This window comes from Giraffa tippelskirchi, chromosome 4 (genome assembly GCF_054371585.1).
Source record: "Giraffa tippelskirchi isolate mGirTip1 chromosome 4, T2T-mGirTip1v1.2.pri, whole genome shotgun sequence".
NCBI lineage: Eukaryota > Metazoa > Chordata > Mammalia > Artiodactyla > Giraffidae > Giraffa > Giraffa tippelskirchi.
The window spans coordinates 141,941,928-141,965,224 of record NC_137278.1 but is presented as its reverse complement, the minus strand read 5'-3'; the positions used below and the strand labels follow the sequence as shown (position 1 = coordinate 141,965,224).

General features: G+C 35.5%; 1 protein-coding gene across 8 annotated transcripts in view; it reads right to left on the bottom strand.

Annotated features, from left to right (window-relative positions):
- Positions 1-23,297, bottom strand: part of ABCD2 (ATP binding cassette subfamily D member 2) — a 78,671-nt gene that overhangs the window by 26,743 nt on the left and 28,631 nt on the right. For all 8 annotated transcript variants that reach the window (XM_081483674.1, XM_081483678.1, XM_081483673.1 and 5 more), the window contains one exon: positions 5,923-6,068. In XM_081483674.1, coding sequence (XP_081339800.1) covers positions 5,923-6,068 — 146 coding nt within the window. The remainder of the gene's footprint in view (positions 1-5,922; positions 6,069-23,297) is intronic.

Below are 23,297 nucleotides of genomic sequence, written 5' to 3'. Positions count from 1 at the left end.
AGAAAACAATTCCATTTACCATTGCATCACAAAGATGAAACTATCTAGGAATAAAACAACCTAAGAAGGAAAAATACCTTGATTCAGAAAACTATAGGATACTGATGAAAGAAAACAAAGATGACACAAATGGATGGAGAGATACACCATGTTCTTGGATTGGAAGAATCAATATTGTAAAAATAATTACACTACCCAAAGCAACCCACAGATTCAATGCAATCCCCATCAAATTACCAATGACTTTATTCCACAGAATCAGGTCAAAATATTTTTTAATTTGTATGGAAACACAAAAGACCCCCAGTAGCCAAAGCAACCTTGAAAAATAAAAACAGAGCTGGAGGAATCAGGCTCTCTGACTTCAGACTATACTCCAAAGCTACAGTAATCAAGACAGTAAGATACTGGGGCAAAAAAAAAGACATATGGATCAATGGAACAGGATAAAAAGCCCAAAGATAAATCCACACACCTATGTTCACCTAATCTATGACAAAGGAGGCAAGAATATACAATGGAGAAAAGACAGTCTCTTCAATAAGTGGTTCTGGGAAAACCGGGCAGCTATCTGTAAAAGAATGAAATTAGAACACTTCCTAATACCATACACAAAAATAAACTCAAAATAGATTAAAGACTTAGATGTAAGGCTGGGCACCTAAAACTCTTAAGAGAAAATCATAAGCAGAACACTCTCTGACATAAATTATGGAAAGATCTTTTTTTGACCCATATCCCAGAGTAGTGAAAACAAAAACAAAAATAAGCAAAATGAGATCTAATTAAGCTTAAAATCTTTTGCACAGTAAGTGAAACAATAAACAAAACAAAAAGACAACCCTCAGAATAGGAGAAAATATTTGCAAACAAAACAACCAACAAGGGATTAATCTCCATATATACAAACAGCTCATGTAGCTCAATAATAAAAGAAACAATCCAATGAAAAAAATGGGTGGAAGACCTAAATAGACATTTTTCCAAAGAAGACATACAGATGGCCAAAAAGCACACAAAAAAGATGCTCAACATCACTAATTATTAGAGAAATGAAAATCAAAATTACTTGTCATAAACACCATCATGAAAACATTTATAAACAATAAATGCTGGAGAAAGTGTGGAAAAAAGGGAAACCCTCCAACACTGTTGGTGGGAAAGTAAATTGGTACAACTACTATGGAGAACAATATGGAGAAAAACCTCCAGGTTTTTTTTTTTTTTTTTAATTAAAAATAGAACTACCGTATGACCCAGAAATCTCACTCCAGTCATATGTCTGGAGGAAACCATAATTCAAATTGATACATGCACCCCAGTATTTATTGCAGCACTATTTACAATAGCCAAGACATGGAAGGAACCTAAATGTCCATCAACAGAGGAATGGATAAAGATGTGGTACATATTTACAATGGGATATTAGTCATAAAAAGGAACAAAGTAGTGCCATTTGCAGAGATGTGAAGAGACCTAGAGACTGTCATATAGAATGAAGTAAGTTGGAAAGAGAAAATACATATTGTGTAATATCACTTATATGTGGAATCTAGAAAAATGGTACAGATGAACTTATTTGCAAAGAAGAAATAGGGACACAGATGTAGAGAACAACATTATGGATATCAGCGGGAGAAAGGAGGGTGGGATAAACTGGGAGATTGGGCCTGGGACTGACATATGCACATTACTATGTATAAAATGAGCACCTACTGTGTAGCACAGGGTACTCAATGTTCTGTGGTGAAGCACGGGGTACTCAATGTTCTGTGGTGACCGGTATGGGAAGGAAATCTAAAAAAGCAGGGGATATATGTATATATATAGATGATTCACCTTGCAGAAACTAACACAATATTGTAAAGCAACTATGAGTGCATGCGTGCTAAGTTGCTTCAGTTGTATCCAACTCTTTGCAACCCTATGGATTGTAGCCCACCAGGCTCCTCTGCCCAGGGGATTGTCTAGGCAAGAATACTGGCATGGATTGCCATGCCCTCCTCCAGGGGATCCTCCCAATCCAGGGATCAAACCCGTGTCTCTTATGTCTCCTGGATTGGCAGGAGGGTTCTTTACAACTCACACCACTTGGGATGTCCAAAGCAACTATACTTCAATAAAAGTTTTTAAAAAATACATATTGGTATAAAATGTACCTAGAATATTTTTTATGTGGAAAACCAAATTGCAAAATTGTGTGTTTGTATACAGATCACCCTTAAACAACATAAATTTGAACTGTGAAATACTTACATATGTTTTTTCAATAGTAAATACTATGGTACTATACAGTTTGTGGTTGGTTTAACCCACGATTGCAGAACAGCAGATATGGAAGAACCATGCATATGAGGGCCTTCTATAAGTTAAATGCAGATTTTCAATTGCTTGCTAAAACTTTTGAGTTCAATGGAACAAAAGGACATGGTTTATTTAAATATGTAAAATTAAAGCTGCCTTTGACTTGAATTCATTTCTCTTTTGCCTTCTCAGTTAGTAAGGGGAAATATTTTTAAGCCCAGAACATTTCTCCACTGTGTAGCAATCTGAACCTATTTTTCAAAACCTCATTTATGTTTCACAAATGTTATAAAATTAAGTCACAGAGAAAAATTTTTTGCAACAGTTTTTATTAGAAGCAAGAACACATAAATGTATATAAATTATAATTGTACCCAGTTGTCAGTTGTGTCTGATTCTTTGTGACCCCATGGACTGTAGCCAATCAGGCTATCGGTCCATGGAATTTTCCAGGCAAGAGCATTGTAGTGGGTTGCCATTTTCTACTCCAGGGGATCTTCCCAACCCAGGGATCAAACTTGTGTCTCTTATGTCTCCAGTATTGATAGGTGGGTTCTTTACCACTAGCGCCACCTGGGAAGCCCTACAAATTATAATTGCATTTCTATAAATAAACATATACATCTCTGGGAATGGAACTATGAGGCTCTTTCTAAGATGTACATTTTTATAATATTTGAAAAATTACTACTTTATATTATTTTTATGGCCTGTCTTAATTTTGTAATAAGAAATAAAGTGACTTAGAAACAAAATTATTGGGTCTCTGAGGAAGGCAGCCATATCAGATATTTTTCTAAAGTGAGAATATCAGAAAGCAGAGCAGACTAAGCAAATCCTGATTTTCAAAGAGGAAAATGACTATAAAAACTCTCTCACACATACTCACACACACACAAATACACACATGTACACACACACACATACATACTTAGGACATTACCAAATCCCAAATAGTCCAGGCTTAATTTTCCCATTTGGAAAAAATCCAGGCCCTTTGCTTTCTTTATTATTTCTCAACTGAATTTTCATCTTTACTAAAATTTCTACATAAACTTGGTCAAAGGGAAAGGAAATGAGAACTAGAGCTTCATTGTTTCTTGTGCACTGGATTGAAAAGACTTTCCCTATTTCCCAATGATACTCCCCAAAAGGGACCAGTGTTCATTCCTGGGCAAACTTCCAAGAATTTTCCATCTATTTAAAAACATAATTTTATATTAGGGAAAAAAAAATCTCTAAATGCCATGTGATTCAAAGTTCTTGCTTCTAGTAAAAACTGTTGAAATAAAATTTACTCTATGACTTTTATAGCATTTATGAAACATAAGTAAGGATTTGAAAAAATAGGTTTAGATTGCTACACAGTGGAGAAATACTCTGGGCTTAAAAAAATATCTCCCCCCTTGAAATAAGAACGCACAAGACAAAAGTATTTGGGTCAAAGAATCCTTAAATTTTATGTATTTAAATAAATTATGTTCATTGTTTCACTAAACCCAAAAGCTTTAACAGGCAATCTTTCTTGATCACAGAACATACAAATCAAAACTCTCAGTCATGATACTTCCTCTGATGCTGAAACAGTGAGACTAAGTCAGCTAAGAAGTGAAGTTTTCTTGCTTCCTGAAGATGTACAAACTGCTTTAGCTCACATCTATTCTATTTGTTAACAATTCTACACCTTTCTATTTTGCAATTTGTTTGATGGAATAAAACATAGTTTTAAAATCTATCTTATACTAAAGTAAAGAATTTCTCTAAGCAAATTTCTTTAAGTGTTAGAACTAGTGTTGCTTCAAATCATTAATAGTTAGTCTTACTAGAACTTCAGCAGGCTTCTTCCAGAGTGATGTCTTTGCAAATTTGTTTTCTTGCTTTGCTCAAAAATATGTTTCATGTTTTAAGGACTAGGCAAGTAAAGTGGATTTCCTTAGCATTTTTATGTGTAAGGATATAACAAGCCTTATTAGTATCTAACATGTTGAGATAGCATAGCGCAGTGGCATATCTTATGTAGAACATTGACACTCAAGTCTCATCTGTGTTGCAATCCTTGTTCCACAACTTGCTGAGGGCCCCTGGGGAAACTGTTAAACTTCTGAATTTCATCTGTAAAAGGGGGGTTAGTAAAATCCACATCATTGGGCAGCTACAAATATTGAAGAAGATGACAGTGTAAACTGAGTAACATGTTATATTCTGCAGAGTAAGCACTCAATAAACTGTAACAACTACTATCATATATTCTTAAGGTTGAAAAATTCTTAAAACTAGTTCTAGAATTTCTTGATAACTTCTAAAAATATAGAATATGTCAAAAATTATTATAAATTTCTATTCAGATTATTAGATTTCAAACTTATCCAAATAACTTACCCCAAATTAATAGGTAGTTGCTATTTTGCCACATTGTTTTAAAACTGGGAAGAAGTTGACCATATGACACAAAAAGACAACCTACTTTCCATATTTATAGCACTTATGAATTATGATATTATAAGATATATATAAATATTATAATGATATTTATGAATATGTATTATATTCTAAAATTATATATATAGATATAAATATAATAATATAATATTTTCTCTTTTGCCTACCTTGTTTTCTTATTGTAAGTATCAAATGAAATAATAAATGTGAACTATGCAAAATATCAAGTACCATCACACAAAGACAAAATATCTTTGTATCAATATTACAACTAGCTCTATTACCTTTAGCAACTAATTATTGTGCATTTACTATGTGTCACTGTTCTAAATACTTTAAATAAAGTCATATTAAATCTTCACAGCATCTTTATAAGGTATTTATCTCCATTTTACAGGTGAAGATACAAAGGTACAGAGAACAGAGTTATTAACAATTTGATTCCAGAATTCTGATTTCAAAACTTACATTCTTAATTACTGTACTACCCTGCTTCTTTTGATCATGTAAGTGGGATAAAAAGATAAAACATAAAACACATGCAAAATTAAACCTAGAATTCTAGCTTGCTATTTCAGTAGTTTTTCTAGGCTATCAAATTATATGTTATCAAGTTATTTGAAAATAATTCTGTGTTCTGAAGGTAATTCTCTCTTGAACTAATATGTATAACTCTTATTCTTACTTTTTCAAAGTATCTTTTATGCTGAAAAACTATCAAACAGAAGTTTCTATGTTTTATCTAATTCTCTATGTGTTGCTGTAGATGAAAAAAATGTACTGGTAAGACTGTTGGTCTGAAAATAAAAAAGCTCTGTTATACCTATTTCTCAAATTATTACATTTAATGTAAGCTGAGGGGTTAACAGGAGAATATTTCTGTCATGAACCTTACATACATTTAGACTGACTATGGCTTCAGAAACACATGTTCATCCAAATATGAAAAAAATTTTCAAATGCTAGCTGTGCACTTAGGAAAAAGCTTAGTTTGCTGCATGAAATATAGCATAAACAGAAAAGAGCAAGTTAACCATGGAAAAGCAACAAAAGCTATAAACTCCATCTTTGCTTGTGAGCTTATGTTCCAACAACAGCATACATCAAAATTAAACCCAACTTCATTTTTTTTAAGTTATGTTAAATACATGAAAAAAAGCCATGAATTATAGACTTTACCTCCTTCTCTTTGAACTATATGATAGAGATGAACACTGTGTAGAATACAATCTAGATCATGGTCTGTATAGCCTTTATCATGCATGTCATCCACTGAATCTGGATAAATTACTTGATCTCGAAGACTTCCAAGAGACATGTATGGTCTGTAAAACACAAGAATCCGAGACAAAATCAGTTTAGTTTACTTTGTGACATCCTAGTAGCCTGAAAACTAGAGGAGACTTTAAATACTCTATTTCTAGGATTATATTAATTATCTGGTGATAAGTATTTCTCTTTCAGATGTGGCAGGATAATATGCTGTTATATTCATGTAAAAAGCATATTGAGACATGCCACAAGAAAAGTTTCTATTAAAAATACTTGGATATTTTCAGCACAGAAATACATGCTTGTTCTGTTATATATATATTTTTTAAGTTTTATACTCTGAATTTAATTCTTCAAAATACTTTGAAAAGGCAAGTCCTTTCTAAGAGGACAAGGATTCTGTTTAGGGGATCTGATTCAATCAGTGAAAAACTTGGGTAACAGTTGCCCAGAACACTTTGATTATTCCATCCAAAAAAGATTTATGTCTATATCATATAAAGACATACCTGTAGGGTAATACTATAAGATATATTATTATTATTTGCCACTTTAATTACTTTTTAATTGAAGGATAATTGTTTTAGAGAGTTTTGTTATTTTCTATCAAACATCAACAAGAATCAGCCATAGGGACACCCATATCTCCTCCTTCCCTAACCTCCCTCCCATCTCCCTCCCCATCCCACCCTTCTAGATTGTCACAGAGCCCCTGTTTGAGCTCCCTGGGTCATACAGCAAATTCCCACTGGCTATCTATTTTACATATGGTATTGTAAGTATCCATGTGTTCTGTTATATTTTATAAAAACTATTTGGATTAAAAATTATAAAATTTGAGGCATTGACAATATGAACAAACAAAACTTTTTAAAGATTTCATTCAAAATAAGAGAAATGCACATTAACAATATACTTAGTTTCTTACTTATCAGATTGGTAGAAGTTCAAAAACTTGACAATTCACTCAATTGGCAAGTCTATGGAGAGACAGGTACTTTCATACAATCATGAAAATGCAAAATGGTACAACCCTTTGGAGAGGATTTGGCAAACCAATATACCATCTTGTGTTTGATCCACTTCTAGGACTTTATTCTAAAAATATACTTTCAAAAGTGTACCACCACCAACAAAAAGGTATGTAAAGTTATCCATTACAGCATTATTTGAAATTGCAAAATATTGAGAAAACCTAAATGCACATACAAAGGAGACTGATACAATAGCACCTGTACCATGCAGCTATAAAACCGGATGTGGAAGATCCCTATGAATTGATATAGAGTGATTTCTATAATATATCCGGAGAAGGCAATGGCACCCCACTCCAGTACTCTTGCCTGGAAAATCCCATGGATGGAGGAGCCTGGTAGGCCACAGTCCGTGGGGTCGCTAAGAGTCGGACATGACTGAGCGACTTCACTTTCACTTTTCCCTTTCATGCACTGGAGAAGGAAATGGCAACCCACTCCAGTATTCTTGCCTGGAGAATCCCAGGGACGGCGGAGCCTGGTGGGCTGCCGTCTATGGGGTCACACAGAGTCGGACACGACTGAAGCGACTTAGCAGCAGCAGTAGCAGCTATAATATATTAAGTTGAAAAGCAAAGTACAAAGTAGATGTATAGCAGAATTTCTCAACAGTGGTATTATGGATACCAGATAATTCTTTGTTACTGAAGTATATCTTGTGTATTATAGGATGTTTAACAGCACATTTGGTCTCTACCCACTAGATGACTAGATGTTAGTAGCATCCACTGTGGCAGAGACAAAAAAAAAAGTTTTCAAATATTATCCTCCAGGGGACAAAACCGTCCCCATTTGATAGATCCACCAATGTGCAATATACTACTTTCATGTAAAATGAAAGAAAAATAAGAAAACATAAATTTATCTGCTGATATTTACAAAAGGAAATACAGTAAACCAGAAACTAATGAAATCACTTATCTATAGGAGATAGGAGGAACAAAGCAGAATAGATAGGGAAGGGAGAGACCTCTCTAAGTATCCTTTCTATGTATTTTTATTCTTAGACTCATGTCAAATGTTATTATTTTAATTAACTAATAAAGATGAAGGAAGAAACCCTAAAACTGAATACAAACAGAAACAAATAAACTGTAAGTATATCAAATGAATAACATAACCAGGTTGAATGGGGAAGAGAGGTTGATCCAAGTAACTTTCAAATTTGGCTACATAATTTCAGTTGAAAACCAAAAGAACCACAAAGGAACTTTGAAACTAACTGTTCATGTTTCTTATTGCTGCAGGTGTAGCAATTCTGAAACTATGTTGTAGGAAAGACCAAGTAAGTAAATTTTAATAATGTCACAAGGTAGGGTTCTCACTATGGAAGAAGGAAGATATAAATATGAAATGTGAGAGAAAAAGCAAAAAGAAAAAAAAAACTGTAATGTTTAATTTGATTTAGAGTATCACCATGAATCCATATTTTTTTAAACAAAAATATCATGAAGAAACTATCTGATTAACCCAAACAGAGGGATTTTATGAATAACCAACAATAGTTCTGCATTCATTACAACTATCAATGTCATAAAAGAAATGCTGAGGAATTCATTCAGGTTTAAAGAAACTAGAGCAACATGGCAACTAAAATGCAATGTATGATGCTGGACTAAGAAAAATAAGTTATTATAAAGAATAATATTGTATTGATTGGCAACATTTCAGTGTAGAAAGTTGTTGGAGGTTATCAAGAGGACTTCACTGCCAGATGAGAGAACAATGTGGTGTTGAGACCATCTGGATGGTACACATGACTGAATTCCATTAAAGTCTCTATATAAATTTTTAAGATTCTGATAGATGGAATTAGAGATCTACTCATCTTGAGGCTGCCCATCACAAGCCTCAAATGTAACTTCCCTTGCTTATTAAACCTGCCACCCACCAGTCTAGAGTGGTCTGCCTTTCCTTGGTCTCTTCTTGCCCTCTGTGTATGAGGGACAGTACGAAAACCAATAAAAGTATGTTCAGATAATATTATATCAGCTTTTAAAAATATATAAATTTCTATGGGAAGTATTACAGTACTTCATTATCTGTAGTTAAATAACTATAAATTATACATGGATTTTCAAATGCTCGGGGGGTCAGCTCCTCTAACGTCTGTATTGCATACACTAAAGAAGTTATGTGTGAAGATTTATTTACAGCAGCTTACTTAAAATAATAATAAGGTGTGTATGTGTGTATGTGTACAAAGAAAGAAAGAATGAAAGATTTTAGTGGGGGCAGGAGGAGAAGGGGACGACAGAGGATGAGATGGCTGGATGGCATCACCAACTCGATGGAGATGGGCTTGGGTAAACTCCGGGAGTTGGTGATGGACAGGGAGGCCTGGCGTGCTGCGATTCACGGGGTCACAAACAGTCAGACACGACTGAGCGACTGAACTGTCTGATTATGTTCTGTGCTGTGCTAAGTTGCTACAGTCGTGTTCCACTTTTTGCGACCACATGGACCATACATAGTCTGCTAGGCTGCTCTGTCCATGGGATTCTCTAGGCAAGAACACTCGAGTGGGTTGCCATGTCCTCTTCCAGGGGATCTTCCCAACCCAGGAATTGAACCCGCATCTCTTATGTCTCCTGCATTGGCAGGTGGGCTCTTTACCACTAGCGCCACCTAGGAGTACTACTACCAATATAATTCAAATTACTATCATGAATTAAGCAATTATCAAAATTTCCTTTGTCATCTGAAATTACTTGGAATGCATCTATATTTAAAACTGTTAATTATAATAGTAAATTAAAAGTAGAATTAATAGAGATCAAATCCACGTCCAGGGATTATGGCTTTTTATAATTATATTACAAATGTTTCAGTGTACTTTTAAAATTTGTATTATACTCTCTACTTTCCTATTAAATATTTGACAATACATGACTTTTGGGAAAATGTATTGACATTTATTTACATGCTAGCAAAGTAATGCTCAAAATTCTCCAAGCCAGGCTTCAACAGTGAACTTGAACCATGAACTTCCAGATGTTCAAGTTGGATTTAGAAATGGTAGAAGAATCAGAGATCAAATTGCCAACATCAGTTGGATCATAGAAAAAGCAAGAGAATTCCAGAAAATCATCTACTTCTGCTTTATTGACTATGCCAAAGCCTTTGACTGTATGGATCACAATAAACTGTGGGAAATTCTTCAAGAGATGGGAATACCAGACCACCTTACCTGCCTCCTGAGAAATCTGTATGCAGGTCAAGAAGCAATAGTTAGAACCAGACATGGAACAACAGACTGATTACAAATTGGGAAAGGAGTACATCAAGGCTATATATTGTCACCCTGCTTATTTAACTTATATGCAGAGTACATCATGCAAAATGCTGGGCTGGATAAAGCACAGGCTGGAATCAAGATTGCCGGGAGAAATACCAATAACTTCATATATGCAGATGACACCACCCTTACGGCATAAAGTGAAGAGGAACTAAATTAGAGCTTCTTGAAAGTGAAAGAGGAGAGTGAAAAAGCTAACTTAAAACTCAGCATTCAAAAAACTAAGATCATGGCATCTGATCCCATCACTTCATGGCAAATAGATAGGGAAACAATGGAAACAGTAAGAGACTTTGTTTTCTTGAGCTCCAAAATCACTGCAGATGGTGACTCCAGCCATGAAATTAAAAGAGGCTTGCTCCTTGGAAGAAAAGCTATGACCAACCCAGACAGCATATTAAAAAGCAGAGACATTACTTTGCTAACAAGGATCCATCTAGTCAAAGCTATGGTTTTTCCAGTAGTCATGTATGGATGTGAGAGTTGGGCCATAATGAAAGCTGAGGGCTGAAGAAGTGATGCTTTTGGACTGTGGTATTGGAGAAGACTCTTGAGAGTCCCTTGGACTGAGGAAACCAGTCCTGAATAGTTGTTGGAAGGACTGATTCTGAAGCTGAAGTTGTTTGGACACTGACTCATTGGAAAAGACCCTGATGCTGGGAAAGATTGAAGGCAGGAAGAGAAGGGGAGGACAGAGGATGAGATGGTTGGTAGGCATCACTGACTCAATGAACATGAGTTTGAACAAGCTCTGGGAGTTGGTGATGGACAGAGAAGCTTGGCATGCTGCAGTCCATGGGGTCACAAAGAGTCAGACACGACTGAATGACTGAACTGAACTGATTGCCATTTATTAAGGTTTATACTCATTATATTTTTATACCATTCCCTATTTTTCTCCTTAAAGAAGACAAAGTAGAAAGAAAAAGAAAGATTGAGAAATGTTAGCTCTGAACTTGAAGTCTCTGGAATGATCACCTAAAATGTTAAATATTTCATGTGTGTTAGTTGCTCAGTCATGTCCTACTCTTTGCAATCCCATGGAATGTAGCCCTCCAGGCTCCTCTGTCCATGGAATTCTCTAGGTAAGATTACTGGAGTGGGTTATCATTCCCTTCATCAAGGAATCTTCCTGACCCAGGGATCAAACCCGGGTCTCCTGCATTGGAGGTAGATTCTTTACCGTCTCAGCCACCAGGGATAGCTATCTAGAATTTAATTGTGAACAATACTGATCAAAATTTTATAGCAAAACTCATGTATTTAAAGTATGATAAGTTTAAGAATAAGGTACAGCCAAGTACTGCTGTGTTGCCATAGTAATAAGTTAGCAATCTGAAAGCCATAAAATTAGCTATTAATAATTCATATAAATGTCCATTTTTGGACCAATCATATCATCAGACTTTTTTCTTGAACAGCAAGAACCAGGTTTGAGTCCTCAATGCATGTCATTCACAATATTCTTAAAATAAATATGTAGCAAAAAAGAAGAAATATTCAACTGAAAAGATATACTTAACTGAAATTATATTTCTAAGAAAAGATACTTCTAGGTACTACAGGAGACATGTGCACACCCTTTAAAGAGGAGGGACAGTGTTTATTTTCAAGTAGTAATAAGAATACTGTTAGTGTAATAATCAAAGTACTCCCAAACTAAGAAGAATGCAAATTTCTTAAAAGTCAACTTTGTTTTATTTATCATTATATTAGATTATTGGTATTATTTAAGTATTTTGTTTATTCTGCTGAGTTTCCTAAAACATAACACAGTCTGCTCTGATGTATAAGATAATCTCCTCTTTTGACAACATACAGGGTAAATAATAATTTTTATACCATAATGCATCATGAAAATTAAGATTTGCTTATTTTATACTTTTGCAAGAAGTCTGATTTAAAACTAACAGCATATTTTTGAGAGATTAACTTATATTTTATAAAGAAATGGATTTTAGAAGAATAGGAAAGAATAGAGAACATATTCTATTTTGAAAGTGATATGAACACAGTTTAAATGAATTTCACTTTTATACAAGAATATAGCTTCTTTCACATTAACATAAATGATAGCCAAGTATTTGTGCTAACCTTTATGCTAAAATTGACTTGGATTGCCCTGTATTCCAAGCATTATAAGGACTTCTGCTTCCAAACAGTAGCTTGATATTAGTACAGTTTCAGCATACCGAGCAAACAACCTTAACTGGCAATACTCACTTTCAAGGGCAGGCAGGAGAGTAGTAATTTTTCAGAAACATGTCCCCTGCTGCTGGCAATAAGCAGGACAAAGTGACTTTAGAGTCAGACATGCCTAAGTTCAAATGCTGGCTCCAAAATTTATCAATGGAATGACTGCAACCTCTTCAAGTTTTCTCATCTATAAAATAGGGATACTAACAACAACTTTATGAGTTGTCATATACAAAAATTAGAAACATGTAATATGTGTAGAACAGTGACTAATACATAGTAATGGACTGTGTTAATAGTAATAGCCTAGAGATGATCAGCCCTTGCTCAAGATGCCCCAGAATCCACCAATTATCTCAGGAGATCATTAGATTATCAAAAATCAATATTAATTTGCTTTATTTTAAAAATACAAAACTATATCATTAAAGGGATGAGTGAAAATGCCATCAAGGAAAACATGAATTAAATGTTGGCACTTCTAAAAGATGAAATTTCATGTCTCAAGCTCTTCTAAGAAAAACAGTTGAAGAATATAGAAATTTTTTAAAGTGAATGCAAACTATAAAAGAATAATAGTTTGTTATTCCCCATAATTTGGGACTGTGCTAGAGAAGCTTTTTATTTTATTAAGAGAAAATTAATTCATTTTCTCTGGGAAAATATTTAAGATCAACTAGTAGGTTTTTTCTTTTTCAATCAGAGGTAGATGTTTTTAATTTGACTATTTTATTAATCCTAAATAAGAGGCAGTGGATACAGAGGATTTGTATCCAAAGATTTGGTGAATTCTGACTCTGGCTTTAAACTGCTATGCAACTCTAAGTATTAAGGTTTATAATCCCTTTGAATTTTAATCATTTAAAATATTCTATTTAGTATGATTTATGCAGAGCATGATCAATAGGTACTGTTCATACTTAAAAGATAGAAGTAACATTATCTATATTTAATTCTCTGCACAATCTAATTAATCTAATTAGTTATGCTATTGTTCCTGTGAACAACCAAATTTAGGATTTTAATGTGTATTACATTTAAAACTATGATTCATAACTACTTTATTAAGCCGCATTTCCATTTAAAGAATTAAGTAACATGATACTTGAATAGACTATATTGTGATTGAAGTAGTTAGTAAACAAATACTGAGTGGATATATAATATTATTTATAATTTCAGAATATCTCTGACCGAAAAAAATGATAGTTGTATGGAAACAAGGTACTTCTTTTTCTGTTTTCAGGAAGCACTAAAAGACTAAAATTTAACCTAATGTTAGCACTATGTCATTTATTTAAAAAGAGGAGATGATCTTCTTAGGTGGAAATCAAGAAAATGGCAGACCCAAAGCACTAGAGAATTTTAAAAAGTATTTCAGAGATCTTCAATGGAAAGAACATGTTAGCAATGGTTAAGGACCTAGGGGATGGATGCTATTATTTTCAGTATGTACCAATAACATAATATTAATAGGGATGAGTCTAATAAATATTTGCTTTCTTCAGATTGGTGTATTAGGACAGTGGATAGGACAGCTCTGCTTAGAAAGTATCCAAAAACCAAAGAAACAAAAAAACTCATGCTTATTTGAATTTGTGGCATTCCTGATCTACTTAGACATTTGTAAAACATCAATTTATGACAATTGATAAAATTCTAACTTTGAAGACCCAAGTCAAAATATACACTGTTCAATGATATTTTTTTTTCTGAATATTGCTATAGCATTTCTTGCCTTTCTTGAGGCATTTATTCTGGCTTTGATAGGAGTTAGTTGCATGTTTTACCTTATAACCAAATTAGGCACAAGTGCGTGTTGAGAGTGACTGTGCCTTTCTTGATCCACTAACCTCTAAAGCCTCTTACAGCAGGGCTTTCATAAATGCTGATTAAAAAAAAAAAGAGTATAGCATCGACAAAGAATATAGCACAATAATTTTCCTAAGATATGAAGTACGATATTCCTACTATTCCACCCTCATTTTTTCTTTTTCTCTTTTCTTTTAAAAAATGTTTAGTCAAATTTAATTCAATCCGTATAATCCTTTCACTTTCTTAACCTGTTACTTTTTAGACTCCAAAGTGAAGCATGGGCAGAAATTTGTACAAATTTCATGCAAAATTGTGGGAAGTCTGAATCTATTTTAAATCTGTTGGCTTTAGTGTGTATTTTGCATAAAGTTTACAATAGTAGGAAGATCGTGGTTAACATTTCTCTCCCTGGATACTTCTAACAAGAAAGGGTAGTGACAGCAGGAGCTTTGGGAACAGAATTACATGGTGGGTTGTTGCCAAACTGGAGACTGTTGCTGGGGAGAAATATGTGATGTATACAACTGATACCCTGGGAAATGGGAAAAAAAAAAAGTAGTACAAAGGAACCCAAGGCTTTCCTGTCTTTCGTTAGTAAACATCTATTATTTTTTCTCTTGCTTCCTGCACTCCCTTCCAACCTCCATCTATGTCTTCCTACTTTCCTTCTTCCCTCCTTCCCTTCCTCTCCTTCACTCACTGTTTGCCTGCTGCTGCTGCTGCTGCTGCTAAGTCCCTTCAGTCATGTCTGACTCTGTGCGACTCCATAGACGGCAGCTCCCCAGGCTCCCATGTCCCTGGGATTCTCCAGGCAAGAACACTGGAGTGGGTTGCCATTTCCTTCTCCAATGCATGAAAGTGAAAAGTGAAAGTGAAGTCGCTCAGTCGTGTCCGACTCTTCACGAGTCCATGGGCTGCACTTCTTTCTCCAAGGGATCTTCCCAACCCAGGGATCGAACTTGGGTCTCCGTCATTGCAGGCAGATTCTTTACCAACTGGGCCACTAGGGAAGCCCTGATGACTTCTCTGATAACTCAGCTGGTAAAGAGATAATAAATCAGCTTTTAAGTGGTGAGAAGACAGTGAAAGTGCCTCAGTTTCAGTTCAGTTCTGTTGCTCAGTCGTGTCCGACTCCATGAATCGCAGCACGCCAGGCCTCCCTGTCTATCACCAACTGCCGGAGTTTACCCAAACCCATGTCCATCGAGTCGGCAATGCCATCCAGCCATCTCATCCTCTGTCGTCCCCTTCTCCTCCCGCCCTCAATCCTTCCCAGCATCAGGGTCTTTTCCAATGAGTCAACTCTTCGCATGAGGTGGCCAAAGTATTGGAGTTTCAGCTTCAACATCAGTCCTTCCAATGAACACCAAGGACTGATCTCCTTTAGGATGGACTGGTTAGATCTTCTTGCAGTCCAAGGAACTCTAAAGAGTCTTCTCCAACACCACAGTTCAAAAGCATCAGTTCTTTGGCGCTCAGCTTTCTTCACCGTCCAATTCTCACATCCATACATGACCACTGGAAAAACCATAGTCTTGACTAGACAGACCTTTGTTGGCAGAGTAATGTCTCTGCTTTTCAATATGCTATCTAGGTTGGTCATAACCTTCCTTCCAAGGAGTAAGCATCTTTTAATTTCATGGCTGCAATCACCATCTGCAGTGATTTTGCAGCCCAAAAAAACAAAGTCTGACACTGTTTCCCCATCTATTTCCCATGAAGTGATGGGACTAGATGCCGTGACCTTAGTTTTCTGAACGTTGAGCTTTAAGCCAAATTTTTCACTCTCCTCTTTCACTTTCATCAAGAGGCTCTTTAGTTCTTCTTAACTTTCTGCCATAAGGGTGGTGTCAGCTGCATATCTGAGGTTATTGATATTTCTCCCGGCAATCTTGATTCCAGCTTGTGTTTCTTCCAGCCCAGCATTTCTCATGATGTACTCTGCCAATAAGTTAAATAACCACAGTGACAATATACAGCCTTGATGTACTCCTTTTCCTATTTGGAACCAGTCTGTTGTTCCATGTCCAGTTCGAACTGTTGCTTCCTGACCTGCATAAAGGTTTCTCAAGAGACAGGTCAGATGGTCTGGTATTCCCATCTCTTTCAGAATTTTCCACAGTTTATTGTGATCCACACAGTCAAAGGCTTTGGCATAGTCAATAAAGCAGAAACAGATGTTTTTCTGGAACTCTCTTGCTTTTTTGATTATCCAGCGGGTATTGGCAATTTGATCTCTGGTTCCTCTGCCTTTTCTAAAACCAGCTTGAACATCTGGAAGTTCACAGTTCATGTATTGCTGAAGCCTGGCTTGGAGAATTTTGAGCATTACTTTACTAGCATGTGAGATGAGTGCAATTGTGCGGTAGTTTGAGCATTCTTTGGCATTGCCTTTCTTTGGGATTGGAATAAAAACTGACCTTTTCTAGTCTTGTGGCCGCTGCTGAGTTTTCCAGATTTGCTGGTATATTGAGTGCAGCACTTTCACAGCATCATCTTTCAGGATTTGACATAGTTCAACTGGAATGCCATCACCTTCACTAGCTTTGTTCGTAGTGATGCTTTCTAAGGCCCATTTGACTTCACATTCCAGGATGTCTGGCTCTAGGTGAGTGATCACACCATCGTGATTATCTGGGTCATGAAGATCTTTTTTGTACAGTTCTTCTGGGTATTCTTGCCACCTCTTCTTAATATCTTCTGCTTCTGTTAGGTCCATACCATTTCTATCCTTTATCGAGCCCATCTTTGCATGAAATGTTCCCTTGGTATCTCTAATTTTCTTGAAGAGATCTCTAGTCTTTCCTATTTTGTTGTTTTCCTCTATTTCTTTGCATTGATCGCTGAGGAAGGCTTACTTATCTCTCCTTGCTATTCTTTGGAACTCTGCATTCAGATGGGAATATCTTTCCTTTTCTCCTTTGCTTTTCACTTCTCTTCTTTTTCCAGCTATTTGTAAGGCCTCCTCAGACAGCCATTTTGCTTTTTTGCATTTCTTTTCCATGGGGATAGTTTTGATCCCTGTTTCCTGTACAATGTCATGAACCTCTGTCCATAGTTCATCAGGCACTCTGTCTATCAGATTTAGTCCTTTAAATCTATTTGTCACTTCCACTGTATAATCATAAGGGATTTGAAAGTGCTTCAAGAATTGACAAAAGAAATTCAGGATCTGTATTCAAGTGTAAGAATTTTCCTGGGGGTCAGATGGCTAATACAGTGGGGAACAATGAGTTTCGATTATCAATTTAAAGAGGACAGTCACATTGCTCAGGAAATTCAGTCTCAAACAGCCTGTGCTGTGCTTAGTGGCTCAGTCATGTCCAACTCTTTGCAACCCATGGACTGTAGCCTGCCAGGCTCCTCTGTCCATGGGGATTCTCCAGGCAAAAGTACTAGAGTGGGTTGCCATGCCCTCCTCCAGGTAATCTTCCCAACCCACGGATCAAACCCAGGTCTCCTGAATTGCAGGCAGATTTTTTACCATCTTCGCCACCAGGAAGCCCAATAATATTGAAGTGGGTAGACTATCCCTTCTTCATGGGAATTTCCCCACCAAGGAGTCGAACTAGGGTCTCCTGCATTGCAGGCGGATTCTTTACCAGCTGAGCTACCCAGAAAGCCCCTCAAACAGCCTAAAACTGCCAAAATAGTTTAAGTACTATCTGAGCAAAACTAAGCATTTTATTATCCACCATTCCACAGATTTAAAGTGGCTAAATCTACATTATAGAGGAAATGTTCTTTGCTAAAATGTATCAAATGCTCAAACAGTTTTCATATTCAGTCATTGACGATTATGGGATGAGAGGAAACTGCTTTGAAACTAATTTACCTAGTATAAATATTTTTCTTGGATTCTTGAACCCAAGGCCCTGATTTTCTTTTATCTGGCTCTCATTATTAACATTGCTGAAGTATCAGAAGACATTAATTGGGAAAATATTTAGCTGATTTCACAGTTTCTTAGGAATTCAGGTCTCCCAACTTGTAAACTGACCCACAGAAGCTCTTCAAATTCTCTGAAAATTTCATTACAAAAATAAGTAGTCCTAATATACTTACTCAGAACATTTTTACCCTGTTTACTTTTTTTTCTGTACATTACATGGCATTATTAGAAATCCACTTTAACAAAACCCACTCTTTTTCTGCATGAAAATAACAACTAATTTATGTTTGATCGTTGTATAAGGAGACTGATCCTCTACCAAGAAGTCTAAATCACAAAAGTGAAAACAGGGGGATTATTACAAAGGTCTGTTTCTGACTTATGAAATTTGTTCTGTAGGTACATAAGACTTAATTTTATGTTTAATTTACAGTTTTTTTCCCACCAAATTAGTACTTAAGCTACATTCTATTGCTATAAATTATATAGTGTCTATGCAATAAGATACTAGGTAATATTCATTAATGAGAATATCCTAACAAGAAAAGATTATCTACTGACTAATATTTTGAAATAGGTTGTAGCAGCTTTCTTTAAAATCATAAAGACTCATAAGATTATTTTGAACCCTTTTTTAAAAATCAGTAGCTTTGAGAATACTAGATGTAAATACTACGTTTAGGCCCTCTTAGTTTACATATACATTTAAGTAAATTCTGTGCTCTTTTGCAAGATATTGGTCCTATAGAATTCTAAACATAAATACAAATTCTCAAGTTTCTAGAAACTTTATAATCAAGATAAAACTAATTTTAACATTAATTATTTGAAAATTTTAACCTTAAGAAATAGACTTTCATTCTCATTTGTTCTTAACTAAGTTGTAGTTGATTTTTTGCCTAGGGAACAGTAAATTTCATAACTAAGAAAAAGTTTCCTAGTGATTCATGTTTGTTGCACAATAACATAGTTAGTTATCCCGAGAGCAAAAACTGGAATTTAAGTACTATTTTCTCTTTTTTTTCCACTTTTAAAAACTGCAATAAAATATACATAAAATAAAATTTACCATATTAACCATTTTTAATTATACAGCTCAGTGGTATTTTTCCATGTTTACTGAGACAAAATTGACATACAACTTTATGTAAGTTCAAGTAATAAACCTGTTGATTTCATACACTTACATATAGCAAAATAATTATCACTGTAGCATTACCTGACACATCTATTACTCACATAATTGCTACTTCTTTTTGTGGTGAGAATATTAAAGGCCTACTGTTTAACAACTTCCAGTATATAATTTGTTACTATTAACTCTAATCACAGTGATGTGAGTCAAATTTCCTGAACTTATTAAACTGTAAGTCTGTACTTTGAACCAATATCTCCCCATCCCTCAAACTCTCCAGCCCCTGGTAACCACCATTCTACTCTGTTTCTACAAGTTTAGCTGTTTTAGATTCCATATATAGATGATGTCAATATAGTATTTATCTTTCTCTGTCAGACTTATGCCATTACATTGTCATAAATGGCCGGATTTCCTTTTTCATGGCCTATGGATATTCCATTGTATATAAATACATACCACATCTTTCCATTCATAGCAAAAGAAAGAGAATTCCAGAAAAGCATATATTCCTACTTAACTGACCATGCTAAAGCCTTTCACTGTGTGGATCACAACAAACTGTGGAAAAATCATAAAGAGATGGGAGTACCAGACCACCATACTTGTCTCCTGAGAAACCTGCATGCAGGCCAAGAAACAACAGTTATAACTGGACATGGAACAAAGGACTGGTTCAAAATTTGGAGAGGAGTATGTCAAGGCTGTACATTGTCACCCTGTTTATTTAACTTACATGCAGAATATATCATGCAAAATGCCAGGACACATGAATCACAAGCTGGAATCAAGATTGCTGGGAGAAATACCAACCTCAGATATGCAGATGATACCACCCTAATGGCAAAAAGTGAAGAGGAACCAGAGTCTCTTGATAGAGGTGAAAGAGGAGAGTGAAAAAGCTGACTTAAAACTCAACATTCAAAAAACTAAGAATACCATACTTCATGGCAAATAAATGGATAAAAAATGGAAACAGTGGCAGATTTCATTTTCTTGGGCTCCAAAATCACTGCTGTTGGTGACTGCAGCCATGAAATTAAAAGATGCTTGATCCTTTGAAGAAAAACTATGACAAATCTAGATAGCATATTAAAAAGCAGAGGCATCACTTTGCTGACAAAGATCCATATAGTCAAAACCATGGTCTTTCCAGTAGTCATGTACCAATGTGAGAGTTGGAACATAAAGAATGATGAGTGTAGAAGTACTGAGGCTTTCTATCTGTGGTGATAAGAGAAGACTCTTGAGAGTCCTTTGGACTGCAAGGAGATCAAACCAGTCAATCCTAAAGGAAATCAACCCTGAATATTTATTGGAAGAACTGATGCTGAAGCTGAAGCTCCAATACTTTGGCCACCTGATGCCAAGAGCTGACTCACTGGAAGAGACCCTCACACTGGGGAAGATTGAGGGCAAGAGGAGAACGGGGTGACAGAGGATGAGATGGTTGGATGGCACCATTGACTCAATGGACATGAGTTTGAGCAAACTCTGGGAGATAGTGTAGGGCAGGGAAGCCTGGCATGCTACAGTCCATGGGGTCGCAAAGAGTCGGACATGACTTAACAACTGAACAACAACAACCATTAGAAACCAACTGGTTTTTGTTTTGGGGAGATTTTAGATTACTGATTCAATTTCCATACTTGTTACTGATATTTTTTTACTTCTTCATGATTCAGTTTTGGTAAATTTTATGTTTGTAAGCACTTATCCATTTCTTCTACATTTCTAGTTTGTGGCATACTACTGTTCATAGTAATCTAATGATCCTATGTATTTCTTTGGTAATACGCTCATCTTTTCTTTCTGATTTTATTTATTCTTTTTGCCTCTTTGTTAGTCCAGCTAAAGGTTCATTAATATTATTTTTACAAATAATTATTTCTTAGTTTCTGTTGATCTTTTCTATTGGTTTTCTGGTCTCTATTTCATTTATTTCTTCCATTTTTGTTATTTTTTTCCTCTTTCAAACTTTGGACTTTATTTGTTACCCTTTTTATAGATCCTTGAAATGTTAAGTTAGGTTTACTTGAGATCTCTTTTTTTCTTAATTTAGGCATTTATTTCTATAAGCATCCTTCTTAGAACTGCTATTGCTACATTCCATAGACTTTCATATATTGTTTCCATTTTCACTTTTTTCAACATACTTCTTAAGTTCTCTTTTGATTCCTTCTTTGACTCACTGGTTGCTCAGGAGTGTGTTAATTTCCACATATTTGTAAAAATTTCAGCCCTCCTCCTCTTATAGGTTTTGTTTCATACCATTATGATGGGAAAAATACTTGGTATGACCTCAAACTTCTTAAATAGGCTAAGATTTATTTTGTATCATGTCATAAAATATGCTAGAGAATGTTCTGTACATGACTGAGAAGTGTATTCTGTTGCTGTTGAATAGAATGTCTATATCTGTCTGCTAAGTCCATTTGGTCTAAAATATGGTTCAAGTTCAATATTTCCCTGTTGATTTTCTGTCTGGATGATTTACCCACTGTCAAAAGTGGGGTACTGATGTTCCCAACTATTAATGTATTGTTGTCTATCTCCCTTCAGATATGTTGGTATTTGCTTAATACATTAAGGTGTTCTGATATAGAGTGCATATATATTACAACTGTTATATCTTTTTGATGAATTGATTCCACTGTCACTATATAATGACCTTCTTTGTGTCTTTTTAGCATTTTGGCTTAAAATCTAATTTTTCTAATATAAGTGTAGCCACCTTTGTTCTCTTTTGGTTTCTATTTAGATGGAATACCTTTTTTCCATCCCTTCATTTTCAGTCTATGTGTGTCTTTAAAGCTGAAGTGGTTGTCTTGTAACCAGTGTAAAGTATATCTTCTAGCCATTTATGTGTTTTGGTTAGATAAGTCAGTATATTTACATTTAAACTAATCATTGACAGATAAGGACTTACTGCTGCTGCTGCTAAGTCGCTTCAGTCGTGTCCGACTCTGTGCGACCCCATAGACGGCAGCCCACCAAGCTCCACCGTCCCTGGGACTCTCCAGGCAAGAATACTGGAGTGGGTTGCCATTTCCTTCTCCAGTGCATGAAAGGGAAAAGTGAAAGTGAAGTCGCTCAGTCGTGTCTGACTCTTAGCGACCCCATGGACTGTAGCCCACCAGGCTCCTCCATAATGCCATGTTATTACTTTCTGGTTGCTTTGTCCCTTGTTCCTTTCTTCCTCTCATGTAGCCTTTCTTGTGAATTGGTGATTTCTATAGTGGTATGCTCTAATTCCCTTCTCTTTATCTATTGTGAATCTACTTTAGGTTTTTACTTTGTGGTTCCTATGCATTTGTGCATGCTCATTCATGTCCCACTCTGTGACCCAATGGTTTGCAGCCTGCCAGGCTCCTCTGTCCATGGGATTCTCCAGGTAAGAATATTGGAGTGGGTTGCCATTTCTTCCTGCAGAGGATCTTCCTGATCCAGGGACTGAACCCAGTCTCCTGTGTCCCCTGCATTGCAGAATGATTCTTTATCTGCTGAGCCATTGGGGAAACCCTTGTGGTTCCTATGAGGCATCTTAAAATGGTTCCTATAAAACATCTTACAAGTTTTATGATATCAACTGCTTCAGTTGCATATAAAACCTCTACCCTTTTACTCTCCCCCTTTTATAATGTCACAATTTGCCTCTTTTTATATTGTGTGTTCACTAATAAATTATACTAGTTATAGTTATTTTAATACTCGTATCCTTTAACATTCATACTAAGGTTAGATAGTTAACACACCACCATAATACAGTATTAGAGTATTATGAATTTGAGTATATATTTACATTTACTAATATTGTATATTTTCATGTGTTTTCATGCTACTAATTAGCATAATTTCATTTCAATTTGAAAAACTCCTTTTATCATTTTCTGTAAGGCAGATCTAATGGAG